General features: G+C 47.2%; 1 protein-coding gene across 1 annotated transcript in view; it reads right to left on the bottom strand.

Moving 5' to 3' along the window:
* ASCC2 (activating signal cointegrator 1 complex subunit 2) overlaps positions 1 to 23,124 on the bottom strand; it is a 378,910-nt gene that overhangs the window by 206,053 nt on the left and 149,733 nt on the right. Inside the window, exons 9-11 of the mRNA XM_069214595.1 lie at positions 21,604 to 21,711; positions 20,369 to 20,437; positions 19,587 to 19,661 (exon numbers count right to left, since the gene is read on the bottom strand). Of these exons, the coding sequence (XP_069070696.1) occupies positions 19,587 to 19,661; positions 20,369 to 20,437; positions 21,604 to 21,711 (252 nt within the window). The remainder of the gene's footprint in view (positions 1 to 19,586; positions 19,662 to 20,368; positions 20,438 to 21,603; positions 21,712 to 23,124) is intronic.

Consider the following 23,124-nt stretch of genomic DNA (forward strand, 5'->3'; position numbering starts at 1 on the left):
ACTTAACCAGGTTGCAAACGGAAGGAGATAGATCAAGCAGAATGCTAGCGTGGCTACTACGTGAGGATAGACAGCAGGCCCCGATAGGGGCCATCCGGGCGGGCGCGCAAGAAATGGCTACTACACAAGCAGAAATAAACGAGGTGTTTAGGAATTATTACTCTAACCTATACACTAAACGTACTGCGTGCACGGCTACACAACTAGAGACCTTTCTGGCGGATTCCTTCCTACCCCAGCTACCACAACCAGATAGAGATGGAATTGAAACCCCTATAACAATAGCAGAAATAGAACTAGCCCTTGCACAGCTACCCAGGAACAAAGCGCCTGGCACTGACGGTCTCCCTTCGGAGTATTATAAAGCCTATTTACCCAGTTTGAAATCTCATCTGCTAGGAGTGTTCCAAGAGGCGTGGACTACAGAAAGCTTGCCCACATCTCAAAGGGAGGCTCTGATAGTAGTACTCCCTAAACAGGGTCGAGACCACACAGATGTGAAATCTTATAGACCACTATCGCTGCTGAACACAGACTGCAAAATATTAGGCAAAATATTGGCCAACAGGTTGGCCCCCCTCATGCACTTACTGATACATGCAGATCAGAGTGGCTTCATTCCCAAACGTAACACCTTCCTGAATATTCGAAGATTGCTGGGCATAATAGGAGACACCCCCAAGAATGCACAGGAGGAAATGGTGCTCTCATTAGACATAGAAAAGGCCTTTGATACGCTCGAGTGGGACTTTCTGTTGGCCACGATGGCCCGTATGGGAATAGGCCCTAACTATATCCGCTGGGTTCGGACATTGTACTCTAGCCCGAACGCGAGGGTGAAATCAGGCGGGGTGATTTCTGATAGTTTCCCGATCTCTAGGGGGACACGGCAGGGATGCCCCTTATCCCCGCTACTGTTTGCCATAGCAATGGAACCATTAGCGGCAAAAGTTCGCCTCATGGAGCATGAATGGGGAATTATTAGGAACGGGGTACATCACACGATTTCACTATATGCAGATGATGCGTTGATATATATCAGGAACGGCTGTGCAGTTATCCCATCTGTAATATCTTTACTGGCTGAATTCGGAGGCCTATCTGGCCTTGTGGTAAACTGGGAGAAGTCGTGTGTCTTTCCCCTGGTAAAAAGGGCTCCTAATAATCAAGATCCCCCAGAGACAGGACATCTTAAGTGGTGCCCTACAACATTCAAATACTTAGGGATAAACATATATCATGCCACGGAAGACTTAAGAGATGGGAACCTGGGGAAGGCGCTAACATCTATAAAAGGCTCCCTACAATTCTGGAACAAGCTCCCTCTCTCGCCACCCGGCAAGGTGGCGATTGCTAATATGTTGATTCTACCTAGGCTTTTATATTACTTTGCGGCCCTACCGATAATTATTCCCAAAAGATTCTTCAGCAATCTAAACACAGCATTGCTGCAGCTCATTTGGGGAGGTGGCAGAGCGCGAGTGGCGCTACCCACACTACAATGTCCGCTGGACAATGGTGGCCTAGGAACCCCGAATTTTGAAAAATACTATGCAGCCGCACAACTTCAATGGGTCCAATATTGGATCCACAGACCAGAGCAAGCGGAACCTATGAGCCTAGAGCCTCGGCGGAACGGGACCCCCCTTTTAAATTGGCTGTCGACGAAGCCCCCCAAAGTGGCACTGGTCAACCCACTGCTTGCAGCTGCGTATGCGTGCTGGGCCAGATACGTGCAAAAAAGAGCGGATAAGCTCCCATACTCTCCACACGTACCGCTGAATTACCTGTTAGTGGGGAACGCAGCCAGAATGCAAGCTGCAAAGCAGTGGAACGAAGCAGGAATACTGACCGTAGGGGATTGCTACGAAGACGGTAAACTAATGACGTTCGAGGCCCTTCAGGCCCTCACGGAGATAAATCCGGGACAGTTCCTGACATATCATGCCATATGTCACGAAATCAGGAAAATTTGGGGAATGGGCACCTCGGAACCAGAGATCTCCCCTGTGCTTCACCAGCTTCTACAACACAGCGATCAAACTAAAACAATATCCAATCTATATAGAATCCTCAACAAGACCCCTGTTACACAGACAGGGAAAACATGGGATAGATGGAACGCAGTACTCCCCACCCCGATCCCACTGGAAGACTGGCCTAAGGCCCTATCCCACATCAGAGGTGTGTCAAGGAATCCCAGATTTAGATATACCCAATTCAATTACACGCATCAAACATATCTTTCCCCAGCCAGAATAAAGCGCATGTTCCCTGATGCAGCATCAATGTGCCCCAGATGCAGATTGCCGTCAGCATCCTTTTTCCACATGGTATGGGATTGCCCGAATATACAAACGGCCTGGGCGGAGGTGGTAGAGGAGGTATCTGGGCTTACGGGACTGGCACTGGTAGCAGACCCCGGGTCCTGCCTGTTGGGACTTAGGAAGAGACCCAAAAAACAAAGACATTTACATAAATTTATAGACCTGGCCTTTTTAATGTATAAAAGGTTAATAGCAATGCATTGGAAAGCCTCTATGGCTCCCGATCTGAAATCCTGGCACTCTCTAATAACACGCTGGGCGCGTACTGAATATCAGGTACTAAAAAGAATGGTGCGTGAAGGGCGGCAACACACAGGTTGCTCTACATGGGAGGATATGGTAACAAAGCTGGAGGCCAAAAACGATGAAAAGCCCCCTTAAATTGGGGCGCGCGTATTCGCAACAACCACAGCATAAATTCACCTGCACCCCTCATCACGGGAACAGAATTCATAAGACACCCAGACAACACAGTGCACATGCATCACACCCGCCCATCTCTCTAGCAATAAATGCCCACTAAGACTATGTCACCACAGTGGTGGCGCGGCGCGGGGAGCAGAAAACCAGGGGAGCCACTCGCATACACTAACCTAGTTGATGCCCCTTCCCTCAGACACTCAGGGAACCCATGCACGTAAAGCAAGGTCCACACTGGTCTCAAACGAATGCCTATATAAAATAAACAGTGAAGGATAAACCTAGGGAGGGTGCAGCCAGGAATGATATTGCAAGACCAGAAGCGTTCCGTGAAGTGCATAGAGGGGTTGTGTGTATTTGTTTCAAGACTTAGATAATTAATCATCGTTTTGGTTTATCCTGTGGTTGCAAACTGAACAATTTGTATCATATTTCGAAATATAAAACCAATAAATATACTTTAAAAAAAAAAAAAAAAAAAAAAAACCATCAGAAATGCATAGAAATATACAGGTCCCTAGGGGAGGGCCAAACCATATACTAAAAAAGTGGAATGTGAAAGTGGGACTCCAACCAAGGTAGGTGTGCTGGCTAGCTAGGGGCTGGGGCAGTTAGGAACCCCAAAGGTATGTACAGTAGGTGAGTAACCAAGAGTAAGTCAGTTACCCACCCAGTTGTCCCATAGGCTAACACAGAGAGCAGTGGTTGGACTTTTGTGGAATTCAGGACCTTCCCAGTGGATCCAGAGGAAACCAGCAGGCAAGAGGACAAATGGAAAGTGCCCCTACCCCAGGATACCAAGAACACAGGAGTGCCTACAGCACAAACCCAGATGCAGAGGGAAGAAGGGACTCTCTCAGAAGACTGTGGATGTCTTTGGATTTGCCAGCTGCTGTCAAGACCCGTGGACCAGGCAAGTGGAACCCAGGGGCGAATTCCGGACACGGAGGCCCTGCAAAGGAAGGGACAGAGTCCAGTCCCCAAGGAGGTGCCCAAGTGGTGCATGTGGCAATGCCCACCCTTCTGAAGATGAAGATCCTCCAAGTCGGTGGAAGAAGAAGTCCAGCTATGGGTCCAGGAGTCGATGAAGACCCCAGTAATCACCTACGAGCTGTGCCTCGATGGTCGGGGAAATGCAGGGGGGTTAGTGACCAACCAGGACCACTGGCAAGGGCAAATAGAAGCATTAGAGAAGTTTGCAAAGTAGTGGGGACCAGCAAGGTCCAGGAGACTCTACCTAGGAGGGGGGAGTCAGAGCTGGTCCTCAGCACACAAGAAGACCAACAGAAGTCGAATGACCTACAGGCGCTGGACACAGGAAGTCACAAGGAGGCCTTAGCAGCACAGAAAAACCGAAGTACCACGTTGCAGGAGTTGCAGAACAGAAGCAGATCTTTGGTTTGCAGTATTCTGGGGCAGGGGCTTCTTGGGGCCTGAAAATCTCCTGGAGGAAGAGTCAACAAGTCTTGGCAAATGCAACAGTCGAGAGGCACAGGGGTGCCAGTCCAGTGGCAGGAGTAAGGTCCTACAGTCTCCCAACTTGGATGGAAGACAAGCAGGACCCAGAGGAGCCCACAGACTCACCACCTGTGAAGCAGGATCTTCAGATGTCCAAACACCACCAACAGGTCGACAATGCCTTGAGGTGCCTGCGGTTGCAGGGGAATGACCCTTCACTCCAAGGGAGATTCCTTCTTGCTTCTTGGTGAAACAGAGTCATTGTGACCCTGGAGGATGCACAGCTTTGGATGTTGTAGAATTCTTGCAGGATCCGTAGAAACAATGTTCCAGTGGGAGCCTTCCCACCAGAAGCAGACTTGTTCTGTTCCAGGCTAAGACCAGCGGCAGTTCCAGAGGTCAGGGGCAGAAGATATCTTATTGAGAGTTCCTTCTAGAGTCTTGCTTGACGAATCTGAGGACCCACCCACGAGAGAGCCCTTAAATAAAACTAAAAGGGGGTTGGTTAGTGCCCTACCTTTCAGAGGGGGTCCGGGACATCACCTGCCTGGCCTAACCAACCAGGCGCTCCCAAGGGCCACACCCATCTCATTTCCAAGACAGCAGAATCAAGTGGCCACCTTGCAGAGCTCTGGGCACCTCCCTAAGGGAGGAGCTGGACAGGAGGGTGGTCACTCCCCTGTCCTTTGTGTCGTTTCGTGCCAGAGCGGGAACCCAGTGTTCCTGAACTGGTCCATACCGGATTATGCAAGGAGGGCACCAAATGTGCCCATCAAAGCAGTCTGGTGGCATGCAGAGGCCACCCCAGCCCTTAGACACCTAATACAAAGGGAGAGGGGTCACACCTCCCCCTTGCAGGAAATCCTTTGTTCTGCTCCTCCAGCCTGAGCCTGGCTCATCAGCAGGAGGTCAGAACAATGTTTGGGGTCAGCAGCAGCATGAGCTGGACCCCATAAGGCTGCACCGGCAGAACTGGGGGATGCCCTAGGAAACCCCCAGAGTACATGGTATCATGCAACTAATACTAGAATCAGTGTAACTGCATGATTCCAACATGTTTGATAGCAAACATGCTTAGGTTAGGAATAGCCATTATGTAGTTGGACCACTTGTGTTGACCAGTGTCCACTACATATCTTAAGATGGCTTCTCTGCACTTACAGAGTCCAAGAATTCGCCTGGTGTCTGTAGAGGTACCATGCTCATGCAGGGGTACCCTCACACTTAGACATGCAACTAGCTATCTCTAACTGAAACATTCTTCATTGGATGTTGCCTAGAGTACATAGTAATTACTTGTGCCACAGCTTTTGAATTAATTAAGTCTCACTGCACACATTTGCATCAGCCTAATCAGTGCACCAAAAGGGCCAAATTATTACCACTAAAAGTGTCTTGCTGGTCGATCATGTAACAAAGGACCATAGTCACCTGCAATCTTGCAATTAAAACCTACTCCAGGCCAAGATTTGAAAAACCTACACTGACAAACTATATGCAGTATCAACCATCTAAAAAAGCTTTCAGGCTCTATGCTAGATAATTCATTTGGCAGTTAGTAGAAAATCTGTTCTGGCCAAATTCCTTCTGGAGCCCTTTTTAAGATGTCTAGAAAGTCTATAGTCTTGTAATTCTTTAAAACTATTCACTGTGTATTCTGTCTGGGAAACCTCTATAAAGTGGTTTACAACCATTACAATGATAGCACTTTGGAAATAAACTTCAGTTAATCTGTCTTGCAACACTCTGAATAGTTCATCCCCGTGCCCTCGTCTGAAGTGCATTAGGTACTCTTCCTCAATGACTTAACTTTCACTCCTCTCTTACCACTCCTCTCGCCACCTCATGCACTAGCCATCTCCTACAAGCCCCTTATCTTCACATTCCATCAATCAACCATTCTACGTGGCTCATGCTTAGATTTCACTCTTGCATGCAGATCTTAATGTTCCTATGCTAACTCTAACCTTCCTCTTTCTGTCTCCCATATGTCTACTAATCTAACCCTAAAATTCCCTTTGACTCCCTTCTAACTTCTTCTCGAATTTCACGTTTTCCCAAATACCTCCAATCCTTGTGCCCTCCTTTGCTCTCTCCTTCAGCACCCTTGTCTCATTCTCCCAAAATGTAACTTCTAAACTCTGATGACTCCATTTATAGTGCACTTCTCTCTACCACTTCCAAACACTGTAAAATTCCGAGCTTGCTGAAGTAAGATAACACAACCCGTCTTCCCTCTCCTTCTCTTGAATTACCCACTATACACTAACAGCTTAATTCTTAAATCAAGTAATTTTATCTCATACAATCCTGGAAACAAGATCAATTACCAAGGACAGTCTTACCATCCATCAAAGAAGCCTGGCCAAGTGGTAATGAAGCCACCTTTATTAGACAAAGCACCGTATTAGTTTACAGTTTCACTAAAAAGTCTGATGGCAATATAGCAATCATCCACAAAACCTCCAGTCAGGTTACCTCTATCCAAGACTACACTGCCTCAGAATACAAATAAATACTCATCGAATGTCCACAGCCTCCAATTTTCCCAACTGCATTTCTCATAACTGAATGACTTCCACCACACAACTCTGCTTTCATTGAGCCCTTATTGTTGTTCATTTAGGAGATTTCCCTTACAGCATCCCAATATCTGCATTCTAGGAGATTTAACCTCTTCTGTGCCTTGGACGAGATGATCTCGTCCAAGGCTACAGTTCCCCTGTGCCTTGGACGAGATCATCTCGTCCTAGGCACAGGGGAACTTGGGGGCGCGCTAGCGCGCCCCCCGTGCACCCCCCCTCCCCCCCCCAGGCGGGGATGGAAGGGGAAGACCTTCCCCTTCCACCCCCGCCCCCCCCCACGGCAATCCGATGACGTCAGCGCGCGCACAGCGCGCTGACGTCATCTAGTGTTGCCGGGCGCGCTGAAGCCATTTGCTTCCAGCGCGTCTACCGAGGAGGACACAAAAGGTGAGTCCTCTTCGTTTTTGGGGGTCGGGGGTGGTGGAAACAGACACGGGGGAAAGGAAAGGGTTTTTCCTTTCCCCCGGTGCCTGTTTTCATTAGATTCCTGCTCCACGATCGCGGGCAGAGCCCGCGATCGTGGAGCAGGAATCTCCACTAGCCACCAGGGATTTATTTTTGTCAATATTTTGGGGGCAAGGGTCGCCCCCCCCCCCCCGGGGGCAATTATTTTTAGTATTTCGCCCCCCCTGGGGGCAGATCCGCCGTTTTTTCGGCGGATCAGCCCCCAGGGGGGGGGCGAAAACCACTAGACACCAGGGATACTGTTATTTTGGCAACATTTTGGGGGCGACCCCTTGGGCAAGGGTCGCCCCCCCCGGGGGCAATTTTTTTTTGTATTTCGCCCCCCCCGGGGGCAGATCTGCCGATTTTTCGGCGGATCTGCCCCTAGGGGGGGGCGAAAACCACTAGACACCAGGGAAAATTTATTTTATTTATTATTTTGGGGGCGACCCCTTGGGCAAGGGTCGCCCTCCCCCGGGGGCATTTTTTTATTGTATTTCGCCCCCCCCCTGGGGGCAGATCTGCCGATTTTTCGGCGGATCTGCCCCCAGGGGGGGGCAAAAACCACTAGACACCAGGGATATAGTATTTTATGTTTATTTTGGGGACGACCCCCTTGGGCAAGGGTCGCCCCCCCCCGGGGGCAATTTTTTTTTGTATTTCGCCCCCCCCCGAGGGCAGATCTGCCGATTTTTCGGCGGATCTGCCCCTAGGGGGGGGCGAAAACCACTAGACACCAGGGAAAATTTATTTTATTTATTATTTTGGGGGCGACCACTTGGGCAAGGGTCGCCCTCCCCCGGGGGCATTTTTTTATTGTATTTCGCCCCCCCCCTGGGGGCAGATCTGCCGATTTTTCGGCGGATCTGCCCCCAGGGGGGGGGCAAAAACCACTAGACACCAGGGATATAGTATTTTATGTTTATTTTGGGGACGACCCCCTTGGGCAAGGGTCGCCCCACCCCGGGGGCAATTTTTTTTGTATTTCACCCCCCCCCCCCCCCCCCCGGGGCAGATCTGCCGAATTTTCGGCGGATCTGCCCCCGGGGGGGGGGGGGGGGGGCGAAAACCACTAGACACCAGGGATTTTATATTTTGTGTATATTTTGGGGGCGACCCCTTGGGCCAGGGTGGCCCCCCGGGGAATTTTTATTTGTATTTAGCCCCCCCCCCCCCGGGGGGCAGATCCGCTGATTTTTTGGCAGATCTGCCCCCGAGGGGGGTTGAAAACCACTAGACACCAGGGATTTATTTTTATTGTAAAGTTTTTTTTGGGGGGCGACCCTTTGGGCAAGGGGCGTCCCACTGGGGGACACATTTTTTAGTATTTGCCCCCCCCTCCCCCCCGGGGGCAGATTGCCAATTTTTGGGCTGATCTGCCGCCGGGGGGGGGGGGGGGGCGGGGGGGCAAAATCCACTAGACACCAGGGATTTTGTTTTTGTTGTTTATTTTGAGGGCAACCCCTTGGGCAAGGGTCTCTCCCCTGGGGAGTTTTTTTTTTCTGTTTCGGCCCCCCGATGGCAGACCAGTCATTTTTTGGACGATCTGGCCCCGGGGGGGTGGAAGCACACTAGGCGCCAGGGATTGTGTGGTGTGTGTGTAATTTTGTAGGCCCATCTGCCCCCAAGGAGGGCAGAAACCACCAGGGATTTTTTTGTTTTGTGCTGGGGGTGCCCCCTTTGGGAAGGGTTGCCCCCTAAAAGGGGGCACAGAGGTGTTGCCCATTTCGGCTAATTTTTTTACGCCCATCTACCCCCGAGGGGGGGCAGGATCCACTTAGGTACCAGGGACAACTTCTAAGTTCTTGGTGGTGGGGTGTTTGTCAACAGGCAAAGTATTTGTATTTGTGATTATAACAATTTATTCCTTCTTTTTCTTCTAGTTCAACGCTTTTGCTTCCTTTGCTGTGGATCTTAGCGGTTTTGGCAGTAGTTGTCCAGTGGTTTGCATAGCTGCATGTTTTAGGTAAGTGAAAGCAATTTACTCCAAAGGAGTATTGTTGACATGCATGAATGACATGTTTGTAGGTGGTGTACTAAATGCAGTATTGTGTGTTTGACATTGTCCTTAGATTTGAGCACAGTGATGTTTGTGTTGTCATATGTCTAATTTGCTTTTTTCTTTTTAGTGGGATATCATTGGTGATTGCTGTGTCTGTGCAGAGTAGTTGCTTGGTGAGTAGCTATTTCAGGCAACTGAGTGGTATAGTTTTTTGTAGTACATAACTCTTTGTGATAAAGCTACACTTTGTTTATTACTTATTTTAGTGCTAGTTGTTGTTGGCAATCCATTTGTTGTTAGGATCATGGCTAGCCGCAAAGTGACCGCTCAGCAGGTTGTTCGCATGCTCTTTGAGTCGTCTTCAGACCATGATTACGACACTGACTCTGCATCTGAGGCAGAGGAGGAAGCAGGAGATTCTGGAAGTGAGTTTTCTGTCCAAGAGTATTCTTCTGATGAGGAAGCTACTCTCAGTGCAGATGAAGGGCCTGAGTTAGAGGAGGACATTGATGTGCTAAGAGTGCAGCAGCCTGGGGCTGAAGGGTTTCCCATTAGAAGACCTGACACCTGGATTGCCCCAAACATGGAGCAGCCACAGTTACCTGCATTTACTAGTCTCCCAGGGTGTAGAGTTAATACGGAAAACTTTCTGCCTGTCCATTTCTTTCACTTGTTTATGGACGATGTATTTTTGGAAGAGATTGTGGAGCAGACAAATGTGTATGCAGAGCAATATTTGCGGGACAACGCTGCCAGACTTAAGCCTCAGTCTAGAGCTACTCATTGGGTTCCCACATATCTGGAAGAGATGAAAAGGTTTTTAGGTTTGTCTTTTTTGATGGGGTTGATCAGGAAGCCGTCACTGGCTTCTTATTGGTCTACTAGTCCCTTGATGGCAACTGCTATATTTCCTGCAACTATGACACGTAATCGGTATTTGCTTCTTCTTCGTATGCTGCATTTTGTAGACAATGCTTTAGCCTTGCCACGAGATCACCCTGATTGTGACCGCCTTTTTAAGATTAGGCCTGTCCTTGATCATTTTGTGGATCGGTTTTCAGAGGTCTATGTTCCAGGCAAAGAGATAAGTGTGGACGAGTCTTTGGTCCTTTTCAAGGGGCGTTTAGTTTTTAAGCAGTACATCCCTAGTAAGAGGGCACGGTATGGGATTAAATTGTATCTTCTGTCAGAAAGCAGTACAGGATATGTTTATAATTTCCGGGTCTACACTGGTAGGGATTCCAGTATTGACCCTCCTGGTTGTCCGGCCACTTTTGGAGTTAGCGAAAAAATTGTGTGGGAACTTGCTAGACGGCTGTTTAACAAAGGTCACCATTTGTACGTAGATAATTTCTACACTGGAGTGCAGTTGTTCAAGGAGTTGTTTAGGGTGGACACTGTTGCTTGTGGCACAATCCGTTCTAACCGCAAAGGCTATCCAAGGGAGCTTGTCTGTAAAAAACTTGAGAGGGGACAGTGCAGTGCCTTGCGGAATAATGAGCTGTTAGCTATGAAATTTTCAGACAGGAGGGATGTGTACATGCTATCGACCATCCATGATGAGAGTACTTCCCCTGTGGCTGTTTGGGGTCAGGTTGCGGAAGTGCGCAAACCTGCGTGCATTTTGGACTACAATAGGCACATGGGTGGTGTTGATAGAGTAGATCAGAGGTTGGAACCTTACACTGCTCTTCGTAAGTCGTATGTGTGGTATAAAAAGTTGGCCCTACATTTATTTCATTTGGCAACTTTTAATGCCTTTATTGTATACAAGGATTGTTCACCTGAGTCAAGGATGACTTTTGTTAAATTTCAGGAGTCGGTGATAGAAAGCCTTATTGTGGTGGAACCGGCAAGAGTTCCTAGAGTAGAAGTGGTGGAGGATGTGGCTAGATTGAAAGATCGGCACTTTCCAGATCACATTCCTTCCACTCCCAAAAAAGACATGCCCACAAAGAAATGTAGAGTATGTGCCCGGAGATCAATCCGGAGGAAGAGCCGGATGTACTGCCCCGAATGCCCTTCAAAGCCTGGGCTGTGTGTGCCCAGCTGTTTTAGAAGTTACCACACAAGGAAAAACTTTTGGGAAATACCGTGAGCGTAAGCTGTCTGTTTTATATTTTCATATGTTTCACGGTTGGCATCTGTCGTGTATTTAGTTTGAGGTTTTGTGTTTGTAGTTTTGTGCCTATTTTATAATTAGTAGTTTATTTGTTGTTTATAAATAAAAAAAAGTGATTGCGGTGTGCGTGGGGTGGCGCTTGGCTGGCGGTGTGCGTGGGGTGGCGCTTGGCTGGCGGTGTGCGTGGGGTGGCGCTTGGCTGGCGGTGCCAGCCAAACGGCAGTCCACACTCCCATCAGCTGGTGTGATTCTTGTATCAGGCATGTGGCGTATGTAAGTGATGGGCCCTTGAGTGGCGCGGTCTGTCGATGTGAGTGTTGTAATGTGCTGGGCCCGTGGCTGGCGGTGTGAATGGTCTTGTGCGTGTCATGTATGAAAGGTGTGTGAATGGACTGTAAAGCGGTTGGTGCCTTGTCGCGGCTTTACAGCTCACGAGCTGTGAGTCATTGGTTCACTTTTTTGCCTTTTAGTTATTAGCAGTGCATTTCATTTTTGTGAAATCTCTTGTTAATAAAATTTGATCCACTGAACCATCACTCACCCTCGTGCCAAATCCAACCAGTATGTGTTGTAAAAAATGACAAAACCTGCTCCGCTGTAATCAGGCGTCGCAGCACACCTGTGACACGCTAGGTGCCTCGGGTGGGACCCCGATGATGAAGCATGCCACCAACTTGGTTGGTGGGTGAGGGGTCTTCTTCACATAACCTAAGTGTTTCTTTTCACTATTTTAGTGTTTGGCACATCACGGACGTATGTGCACACATCAAAATGATATATTGCAAAAATACCTATCCCTTCTATCTCTTCAGGTTTTGGGCCTTATTCTGTTGCAGGCACCTGGCCCACCCACACAAGTGAGGTATCATTTTTATCGGGAGACTTGGGGGAATGCTGGGTGGAAGGAAATTTGTGGCTCCTCTCAGATTCCAGAACTTTCTGCCACAGAAATGAGAGGAAAAGTGTTTTTTTGGCCACATTTTGAGGTTTGCAAAGGATTCTGGGTAACAGAACCTGGTCCGAGCCCCGCAAGTCACCCCTCCTTGGATTCCCCTAGGTCTCTAGTTTTCAGAAATGCACAGGTTTGGTAGGTTTCCCTAGGTGCCCGCTGAGCTACAGGCCAAAATCCACAGGTAGGCACTGTTTTCTTCCAAAATTTTGGTTGTGTCCACGTTGCGCTTTGGGGTGTTTCCTGTCGCGGCCGCTAGGCCTACCCACGCAAGTGAGGTATCATTTTTATCGGGAGACGTGGGGGAACGCTGGGGGGAAGGAAATTTGTGGCTCCTCTCAGATTCCAGAACTTTCTGCCACAGAAATGTGAGGAACATGTGTTTTTTTAGCCAAATTTTGAGGTTTGCAAAGGATTCTGGGTAACAGAACCTGGTCCGAGCCACACAAGTCACCCCTCCTTGGATTCCCCTAGGTCTCTAGTTTTCAGAAATGCACAGGTTTGGTAGGTTTCCCTAGGTGGCGGCTGAGCTAGAGGCCAAAATCTACAGGTAGTCACTTTGCTAAAAACAGCTCTGTTTTCTGTGATATGTCCACGTTGTGTTTTGGGGCATATCCTGTCGCGGCCGCTAGGCCTACCCACACAAGTGAGGTATCATTTTTATCGGGAGACATGGGGGAACGCTGGGTGGAAGGAAATTTGTGTCTCCTCTCAGATTCCAGAACTTTCTGCCACAGAAATGTGAGGAACATGTGTTTTTTTAGCCAAATTTTGAGGTTTGCAAAGGATTCTGGGTAACAGAACCTGGTCCGAGCCACACAAGTCACCCCTCCTTGGATTCCCCTAGGTCTCTAGTTTTCAGAAATGCACAGGTTTGGTAGGTTTCCCTAGGTGGCGGCTGAGCTAGAGGCCAAAATCTACAGGTAGTCACTTTGCTAAAAACAGCTCTGTTTTCTGTGATATGTCCACGTTGTGTTTTGGGGCATATCCTGTCGCGGGCGCTAGGCCTACCCACACAAGTGAGGTATCATTTTTATCGGGAGACGTGGGGGAACGGTGGGTGGAAGGAAATTTGTGGCTCCTCTCAGATTCCAGAACTTTCTGCCACAGAAATGTGAGGAACATGTGTTTTTTTAGCCAAATTTTTAGTTTTGCAAAGGATTCTGGGTAACAGAACCTGGTCCGAGCCACACAAGTCACCCCTCCTTGGATTCCCCTAGGTCTCTAGTTTTCAGAAATGCACAGGTTTGGTAGGTTTCCCTAGGTGGCGGCTGAGCTAGAGGCCAAAATCTACAGGTAGTCACTTTGCTAAAAACAGCTCTGTTTTCTGTGATATGTCCACGTTGTGTTTTGGGGCATATCCTGTCGCGGGCGCTAGGCCTACCCACACAAGTGAGGTATCATTTTTATCGGAAGACGTGGGGGAACGCTAGGTGGAAGGAAATTTGTGGCTCCTCTCAGATTCCAGAACTTTCTGCCACAGAAATGTGAGGAACATGTGTTTTTTTAGCCAAATTTTGAGGTTTGCAAAGGATTCTGGGTAACCGAACCTGGTCCGAGCCCCACAAGTCACCCCTCCTTGGATTCCCCTAGGTCTCTAGTTTTCAGAAATGCACAGGTTTGGTAGGTTTCCCTAGGTGGCGGCTGAGCTAGAGGCCAAAATCTACAGGTAGTCACTTTGCTAAAAACAGCTCTGTTTTCTGTGATGTGTCCAGGTTGTGTTTTGGGGCATATCCTGTCGCGGGTGCTAGGCCTACCCACACAAGTGAGGTATCATTTTTATCGGGAGACGTGGGGGAATGCTGGGTGGAAGGAAATTTGTCGCTCCTCTCAGATTCCAGAACTTTATGCCACAGAAATGTGAGGAACATGTGTTTTTTTAGCCAAATTTTGAGGTTTGCAAAGGATTCTGGGTAACAGAACCTGGTCCGAGCCACACAAGTCACCCCTCCTTGGATTCCCCTAGGTCTCTAGTTTTCAGAAATGCATAGGTTTGGTAGGTTTCCCTAGGTGGCGGCTGAGCTAGAGGCCAAAATCTACAGGTAGTCACTTTGCTAAAAACAGCTCTGTTTTCTGTGATATGTCCACGTTGTGTTTTGGGGCATATCCTGTCGCGGCCGCTAGGCCTACCCACACAAGTGAGGTATCATTTTTATCGGGAGACATGGGGGAACGCTGGGTGGAAGGAAATTTGTGTCTCCTCTCAGATTCCAGAACTTTCTGCCACAGAAATGTGAGGAACATGTGTTTTTTTAGCCAAATTTTGAGGTTTGCAAAGGATTCTGGGTAACAGAACCTGGTCCGAGCCACACAAGTCACCCCTCCTTGGATTCCCCTAGGTCTCTAGTTTTCAGAAATGCACAGGTTTGGTAGGTTTCCCTAGGTGGCGGCTGAGCTAGAGGCCAAAATCTACAGGTAGTCACTTTGCTAAAAACAGCTCTGTTTTCTGTGATATGTCCACGTTGTGTTTTGGGGCATATCCTGTCGCGGGCGCTAGGCCTACCCACACAAGTGAGGTATCATTTTTATCGGGAGACGTGGGGGAACGGTGGGTGGAAGGAAATTTGTGGCTCCTCTCAGATTCCAGAACTTTCTGCCACAGAAATGTGAGGAACATGTGTTTTTTTAGCCAAATTTTTAGTTTTGCAAAGGATTCTGGGTAACAGAACCTGGTCCGAGCCACACAAGTCACCCCTCCTTGGATTCCCCTAGGTCTCTAGTTTTCAGAAATGCACAGGTTTGGTAGGTTTCCCTAGGTGGCGGCTGAGCTAGAGGCCAAAATCTACAGGTAGTCACTTTGCTAAAAACAGCTCTGTTTTCTGTGATATGTCCACGTTGTGTTTTGGGGCATATCCTGTCGCGGGCGCTAGGCCTACCCACACAAGTGAGGTATCATTTTTATCGGAAGACGTGGGGGAACGCTAGGTGGAAGGAAATTTGTGGCTCCTCTCAGATTCCAGAACTTTCTGCCACAGAAATGTGAGGAACATGTGTTTTTTTAGCCAAATTTTGAGGTTTGCAAAGGATTCTGGGTAACCGAACCTGGTCCGAGCCCCACAAGTCACCCCTCCTTGGATTCCCCTAGGTCTCTAGTTTTCAGAAATGCACAGGTTTGGTAGGTTTCCCTAGGTGGCGGCTGAGCTAGAGGCCAAAATCTACAGGTAGTCACTTTGCTAAAAACAGCTCTGTTTTCTGTGATGTGTCCAGGTTGTGTTTTGGGGCATATCCTGTCGCGGGTGCTAGGCCTACCCACACAAGTGAGGTATCATTTTTATCGGGAGACGTGGGGGAATGCTGGGTGGAAGGAAATTTGTCGCTCCTCTCAGATTCCAGAACTTTATGCCACAGAAATGTGAGGAACATGTGTTTTTTTAGCCAAATTTTGAGGTTTGCAAAGGATTCTGGGTAACAGAACCTGGTCCGAGCCACACAAGTCACCCCTCCTTGGATTCCCCTAGGTCTCTAGTTTTCAGAAATGCATAGGTTTGGTAGGTTTCCCTAGGTGGCGGCTGAGCTAGAGGCCAAAATCTACAGGTAGTCACTTTGCTAAAAACAGCTCTGTTTTCTGTGATATGTCCACGTTGTGTTTTGGGGCATATCCTGTCGCGGCCGCTAGGCCTACCCACACAAGTGAGGTATCATTTTTATCGGGAGACGTGGGGGAACGCTGGGTGGAAGGACATTTGTGGCTCCTCTCCGATTCCAGAACTTTCTGCCACAGAAATGTGAGGAACATGTGTTTTTTTAGCCAAATTTTGAGGTTTGCAAAGGATTCTGGGTAACAGAACCTGGTCCGAGCCCCGCAAGTCACCCCTCCTTGGATCCCCCTAGGTCTCTAGTTTTCAGAAATGCACAGGTTTGGTAGGTTTCCCTAGGTGGCGGCTGAGCTAGAGGCCAAAATCTACAGGTAGTCACTTTGCTAAAAACAGCTCTGTTTTCTGTGATGTGTCCAGGTTGTGTTTTGGGGCATATCCTGTCGCGGGCGCTAGGCCTACCCACACAAGTGAGGTATCATTTTTATCGGGAGACGTGGGGGAATGCTGGGTGGAAGGAAATTTGTCGCTCCTCTCAGATTCCAGAACTTTCTGCCACAGAAATGTGAGGAACATGTGTTTTTTTAGCCAAATTTTGAGGTTTGCAAAGGATTCTGGGTAACAGAACCTGGTCCGAGCCACACAAGTCACCCCTCCTTGGATTCCCCTAGGTCTCTAGTTTTCAGAAATGCATAGGTTTGGTAGGTTTCCCTAGGTGGCGGCTGAGCTAGAGGCCAAAATCTACAGGTAGTCACTTTGCTAAAAACAGCTCTGTTTTCTGTGATATGTCCACGTTGTGTTTTGGGGCATATCCTGTCGCGGGCGCTAGGCCTACCCACACAAGTGAGGTATCATTTTTATCGGGAGACGTGGGGGAACGCTGGGTGGAAGGAAATTTGTGGCTCCTCTCCGATTCCAGAACTTTCTGCCACAGAAATGTGAGGAACATGTGTTTTTTTAGCCAAATTTTGAGGTTTGCAAAGGATTCTGGGTAACAGAACCTGGTCCGAGCCCCGCAAGTCACCCCTCCTTGGATCCCCCTAGGTCTCTAGTTTTCAGAAATGCACAGGTTTGGTAGGTTTCCCTAGGTGGCGGCTGAGCTAGAGGCCAAAATCTACAGGTAGTCACTTTGCTAAAAACAGCTCTGTTTTCTGTGATATGTCCACGTTGTGTTTTGGGGCATATCCTGTCGCGGCCGCTAGGCCTACCCACACAAGTGAGGTATCATTTTTATCGGGAGACATGGGGGAACGCTGGGTGGAAGGAAATTTGTGTCTCCTCTCAGATTCCAGAACTTTCTGCCACAGAAATGTGAGGAACATGTGTTTTTTTAGCCAAATTTTGAGGTTTGCAAAGGATTCTGGGTAACAGAACCTGGTCCGAGCCACACAAGTCACCCCTCCTTGGATTCCCCTAGGTCTCTAGTTTTCAGAAATGCACAGGTTTGGTAGGTTTCCCTAGGTGGCGGCTGAGCTAGAGGCCAAAATCTACAGGTAGTCACTTTGCTAAAAACAGCTCTGTTTTCTGTGATATGTCCACGTTGTGTTTTGGGGCATATCCTGTCGCGGGCGCTAGGCCTACCCACACAAGTGAGGTATCATTTTTATCGGGAGACTTGGGGGAACATAGAATAGCAAAACAAGTGTTATTGCCCCTTGTCTTTCTCTACATTTATTCCTTCCAAATATAGGGGTGTGTGTAAAAAAGACATCTATTTGAGAAATTCCATGTAATTCACGTGCTACTATGGTCACCCCGGAATTCAGAGATGTGCAAATAACCACTGCTCCTCAACACCTTATCTTGTGCCCTTTTTGGAAATGCAAAGGTTTTCTTGATAGCTATTTTTTACTCCTTATATTTCAGCAAATGAATTACTGTATACCCGGTATAGAATGAAAACGCACTGCAGGGTGCAGCTCATTTATTGGCTCTGGGTTCCTCTGGTTCTTGATGAACCTACAAACCCTATATATCCCCGCAACCAGAGGAGTCCAGCAGACGTAACGGTATATTGCTTTCGATAATCTGACATTGCAGGGAAAAGTTACAGAGTAAAAAGTAAAGAAAAATTGATGTTTTTTTCACCTCAATTTCAATATTTTTCTTTTTCAGCTGTTATTTTCTGTAGGAAACCCTTGTAGGATCTACACAAATGACCCCTTGCTGAATTCAGAATTTTGTCTACTTTTCAGAAATGTTTAGGTTTCTGGGATCCAGCATTGGTTTCATGACCATTCCTGTCACTGACTGGAAGGAGGCTGAAAGCACAAAAAATTGCACAAATGGGGTATGCCCCAGTAAAATGCCAAAATTGTGTTGAAAAATTGGGTTTTCGGATTCAAGTCTGCCTGTTCCTGAAAGCTGGGAAGCTGCTGAGTTTAGCACCGCAGACCCTTTTTGTTGATGCCATTTTCAGGGGAAAAACCACAAGCCTTCTTCTGAAGCCCCTTTTTCCAATTTTTTTGAAAAAAACGAAATTTTCACTGTATTTTGGCCAATTTCTTGGCCTCCTTCAGGGGAACCCACAAAGTCTGGGTACCTTTAGAATCCCTAGGATGTTGGAAAAAAAGGACGCAAATTTGGCTTGGTTAGCTTATGTGGACAAAAAGTTCTGAGGGCCTAAGCGCGAACTGCCCCAAATAGGCAAAAAAAGGCCTGGCACAGGAGGGGGAAAAGGCCTGGCAGCGAAGGGGTTAAATATCTGATCTGACAAGCAGGAAGTACACTAGTCTAAATGCCTCCTCTATCACTTGGTAAGACACTTAACTGGGCATTGAAGCTATTCATATAGGTGTAGATACACTTGAAACATTTGCCATTGAGTACATCACCACAATGACAAAGACTGAGAACCATGCTATTCAATTCAACTTCACCACGGACTCATGAAAGAACATATCTCCTCAAACCACATAAGTGGCAGACTTTTTGAGAAAGTTAACCAACCTCAGAAAAGAACAGCTCAGATGTTCCTCTTGGGGTGACAATTATCCTTAATAAACATATCCCTCTCTAGTCCACACCATCTTCGAAGTTTCACTGGAAAGCTAGCAGGCTGATACCTGAAACTAAAATTGCTAAAAACAAATAAAGAATTCAGGAAAGACACCTTACAATGAAATGGAGATTAGCATCGATCATCCTCATTCAAATAAACTCCTGAGGACAGTTGTATATTTTCCCCTTCATCCTTGAAATCAAAGCTTTAATTGAGAACTTCTTTGCAGGCCTTCTACCGGAACTCAGCAGGTCTTATGCTCCACTTCAAAGTTGTGTGTCCCGTGTTGATCCCTTTAGTTTTGTTTACACCATGAATCATACATAGGTATAAAAAATGTTTAACAATAATCAGGTTAGGAAAAATATTAATTCACTCCACTGTCTTATCTCACACAGAATAAAAAATTAGAAAACCAAAATAATATGAAAAGAAACATTTAACAACACTCAAGATAGATGTATAATTACTTGATTCAAACGTGGCGAGTTGCCATTCTGTATTAGTTCCACTCTTATTTAGTGATGCTACAGCTTGCTAAGAAAATAACTATTTGGATGATCTGCCAACAAGAGGGGTGTATTTGACTACTTACTGCCAGGATGCCTATGATACAAGAAAGGCATGCAAGCAAAAACAAGCACAGAAGGTATTTAAACTTTTTGAGCAACAGAATATCAACTCACATCAGCAATTTTTACTATCATGTACATTCAGGATTCTGTAAGTGATCTGAAAAGGATATAGAGTAGACGATGCTTGCTGAAGTAAACTCACATCTTCATCTACAGGAAACATCTCATCATAGTCTCTTATAAACCTGCAAACATGAGTGAGAACATTACTAAGTGACACTAAAAAGTATTTGACAAGGCACTCAAGGGCACCATGTAACTCACAGGCCTAAGAGGCCCCATACTCACACAGTCTCCAGAAACATACATTCAAACAGACCAAGAATACAGATTTACCCATAACACCGGAGAACAGATCTATAATTTGTAGGATATAGTCACTCACTCACAATGGTGTCCCATGGTCACTCACAATGATTTGCAATATCAGCGCCCTGAAAGTACATCTCTTTCCCACAAAGACTCCAGGGTTTCACATATGGCCTCTGACCCATGGAAACCACAGTTCTCATTACCTCTTCCATCTCCGCTCCAAAAGGATCTACTGACGAAAAGTGTCTCAGAAAGACAATTGCCCCATTATAGTCAGATTTCCGTATACCAATCAATCACCAGGAGCCTGGGGGTCCATAACAGCATGCAAATACCAGCGATCACCCACAGACCCACTGACCTGTGACCCACAAATTCATTAACAGACCACAGAGACATGATTACCTTCAAATAGAAGGGCACCTACATCAGGCGAAGGCACATTATGCATCAACCACCATCAATGCCTCTACCCTAGAATAAGACACATCCTAAGGACCCAGAGTCACAGATCCTTTAACACCAACTAGAGAACGTTTGGTTGCACATGCTTCAGATTAGTTGGCTTTGGTGAACTCACCTCCTTTCTTGCAACAGTGTGGTGAAGATCTCCAGAAATTCTTCTACAAAGGGATGAACAGTCTCATAACTTAAAAAAAAAAAAAAGAAATTCACATAACATGTCAGCACACTGTCCATGCATGCATGCAATACTACCAAACCTCACCCTCCATTTTTATGCAGGTGACAGTAAGCCACCAGCAATGTTGTTCCATAAATGTCACCCTCTCTCTATACTTATTCGCAGTCGGAAGGATGCTCATGACATCACTACCTCAGCCATGAACAGATTCTGGCAGGAGTCCATCGTAGGAAGCATTCTTACTACTGCCTCAGTCTCATATTCTTATGCACCTAAGAAACTTACTTCTACACTACTTCTCCCATTATGCTCTCTTTTATTCCAACACAAATCTATTCTACTTGTGTCTACAACTTTTCTTTCATACGCAGACAAGAGCAGCATTCTACACAAGCCTGCCATCTCCATTCTCACACACACACACTTGCGCCTGTCTATATTTGCACTACATAAAGACCTATGCATGTGAGACAGTTATAACTTCTCACCCTTAGTGCCTACATCGAGCTACATATCTGAGAACAGGACATGACATTTCTGTCCCACCAATATGGACCTGCCTTCATTCATTTACAAGTCAGAAACAATAGCACTGTTCTGGTCATGCCTGCTTCCCTACATGTTAACACAGGCAACAGGGAGTCATGACAGCAACACTCCTTTAACATTACTTTGCATATAATTTATAAACTGACATTGTCTTTAGCATAAATTTATGCGATCTACTCAAAACTGGAGAGTCAGCAAAGATAGTACTATTCATGCACAGCTGCTTCAATCTAATTCACCCGACTTCACAACTGTCTGCTCCAAATATGCACAAGTTTGAAATTATGTCTTCTTTATCCATTCACAGAGCCAGAAATAAAAAAAACACTGCCCCTTCAAAACCCTCCCACTAAATCCATACAGCTCAACATCCAACAGCCTGAACTAGAGCATAAACTGAGGATTCAGCAATGACTGCACTGATACATACTTAACTGTCCCATCCATTAATACAAAGACTTTGCTATGAAAACTTCTCCAACATTAAGTGCCTCCTTTGTCCATACAAACAGAAACATATCCTGCGGATTAAGATAAGGAGCAGTGCCTAGTTCATGCAGCTCACATTTCTTTAAATACTATCCATAGTCTGAAAACATCATTGTCAGGCTTCATAAATCTACCTGCTCTCTAATATGGGTTGCAGGCAGGTCTGGTTAATAAGAATATGTGCTATTTCCACCATCTTCCTTCTAGAATGGGACAACCTTCTCCATAAATCCATCTGCAAACTGCAACAACAAAAAAAAGAAGTCAATAGCAATGTAAAACCTATAACCACTTAGCTCTTTAAAAGGTCCTCTTCACATCCTGCAGTATCACATTCCAAGGGGTCAAATGCGGTCTTGGGCAGACTGATGAATAACCTTAAATCCCCAGCATTTTAATTTTTTATTAATCCACAAACATTACAATCTTTGCCTACATGGGAGACCCTACAACAAATTTCAAATAGATAAAATAGTTACTTTTATTACACAATCCAAGTGAGAAAAGCAAACTTTTAGGAGTTAGTGCATAGTTGGTTCTCAAAACCAATTAGAATGAAATTCAGTTGCTGTTTAATAAGTAAATGAACTGGCTTAAAAAGCGGATGTTGGGGGCGTGGCCTAGCCAGGAATGGCTAGAGGCAACACCAACAATGCTGGTAAGGCACCCCGCCCCCTACAATTGCACTCCTCCCCATAGCATTTGGGCCCACAGCCGTGAGGATTTCCCCGAAAGAAGAGCACAAGCCTCACACTGGGACAACCAGACCCTTGGAGACCGACCTGACACAGTTAAGACCTTTCCCCTGTTCCCAGACAGGAGGCTGAGATGGACTTCGCAGCCAGAGGCCATGACCAGTGGAGACGAGAAAATCCGCCAGCCATCTTGGACACCAAAGGCTGTGGCAGCTCGGGGCTCCTCACAGAGGCCCAGGCCCTGACCACTAGGATCAGAGGCACCCAGACATTAGGCCTTGTGGGCCCAAGAGGCGCCACAAGGGATACTGGTAAGGCGCTCTGCTCCCTGCAACAGACCTCGTCCCCTATAGCCACGGGGGCCCACAATAGCGGAACTTCAGCAAGAAGAATCCGGACCGCACACTGGGATGCCTCAGCATGGAGCACCCTCCTCTAACCTCCTGGGGGATCTTAGCAGTGCAATCACAATGTGACTGCAGAGGGGGACCCAGACTCCCGATGGGTACTTTGTGCAGCATCCGAAGGGCACAGCAGGTAGATAGCACACCAGGGGGCGGCACTGACTCTCGCTGGATCTGAGGGGCATGTCTTCTGTCCCTCTCTCTTGAATAACCAGGCCCTGCTCTGGCATCTCTACCAGCAGTAACCCCTACGCAGCTCTATAACCTCATCAAGAGGCAAGACTGCCAGTCTTTGCACGACGTGGCCAAAGCAGACATTTCACAAGAACCTTGAGCCCCTAGCCTCGGCGAGAACCGGGACAGCAGCTCAGGAGGACCTGTGCCACAAGTCATAACCCCCAGAGGACGTTGCCAATTGTTTACCATTTCAGGCTTGTTGCTCTGTCCCAAACCACCCCCTACTTCAAAGCGGACAGAAGCTCAACACGGCACCATCATCGGCTGGAGCTGAAACACAAACGGATTGAGACTCCATTACCTTCCACAAATTGTCTCC

The sequence above is a fragment of the Pleurodeles waltl genome, chromosome 11, assembly GCF_031143425.1.
Source record: "Pleurodeles waltl isolate 20211129_DDA chromosome 11, aPleWal1.hap1.20221129, whole genome shotgun sequence".
Taxonomy (NCBI): domain Eukaryota; kingdom Metazoa; phylum Chordata; class Amphibia; order Caudata; family Salamandridae; genus Pleurodeles; species Pleurodeles waltl.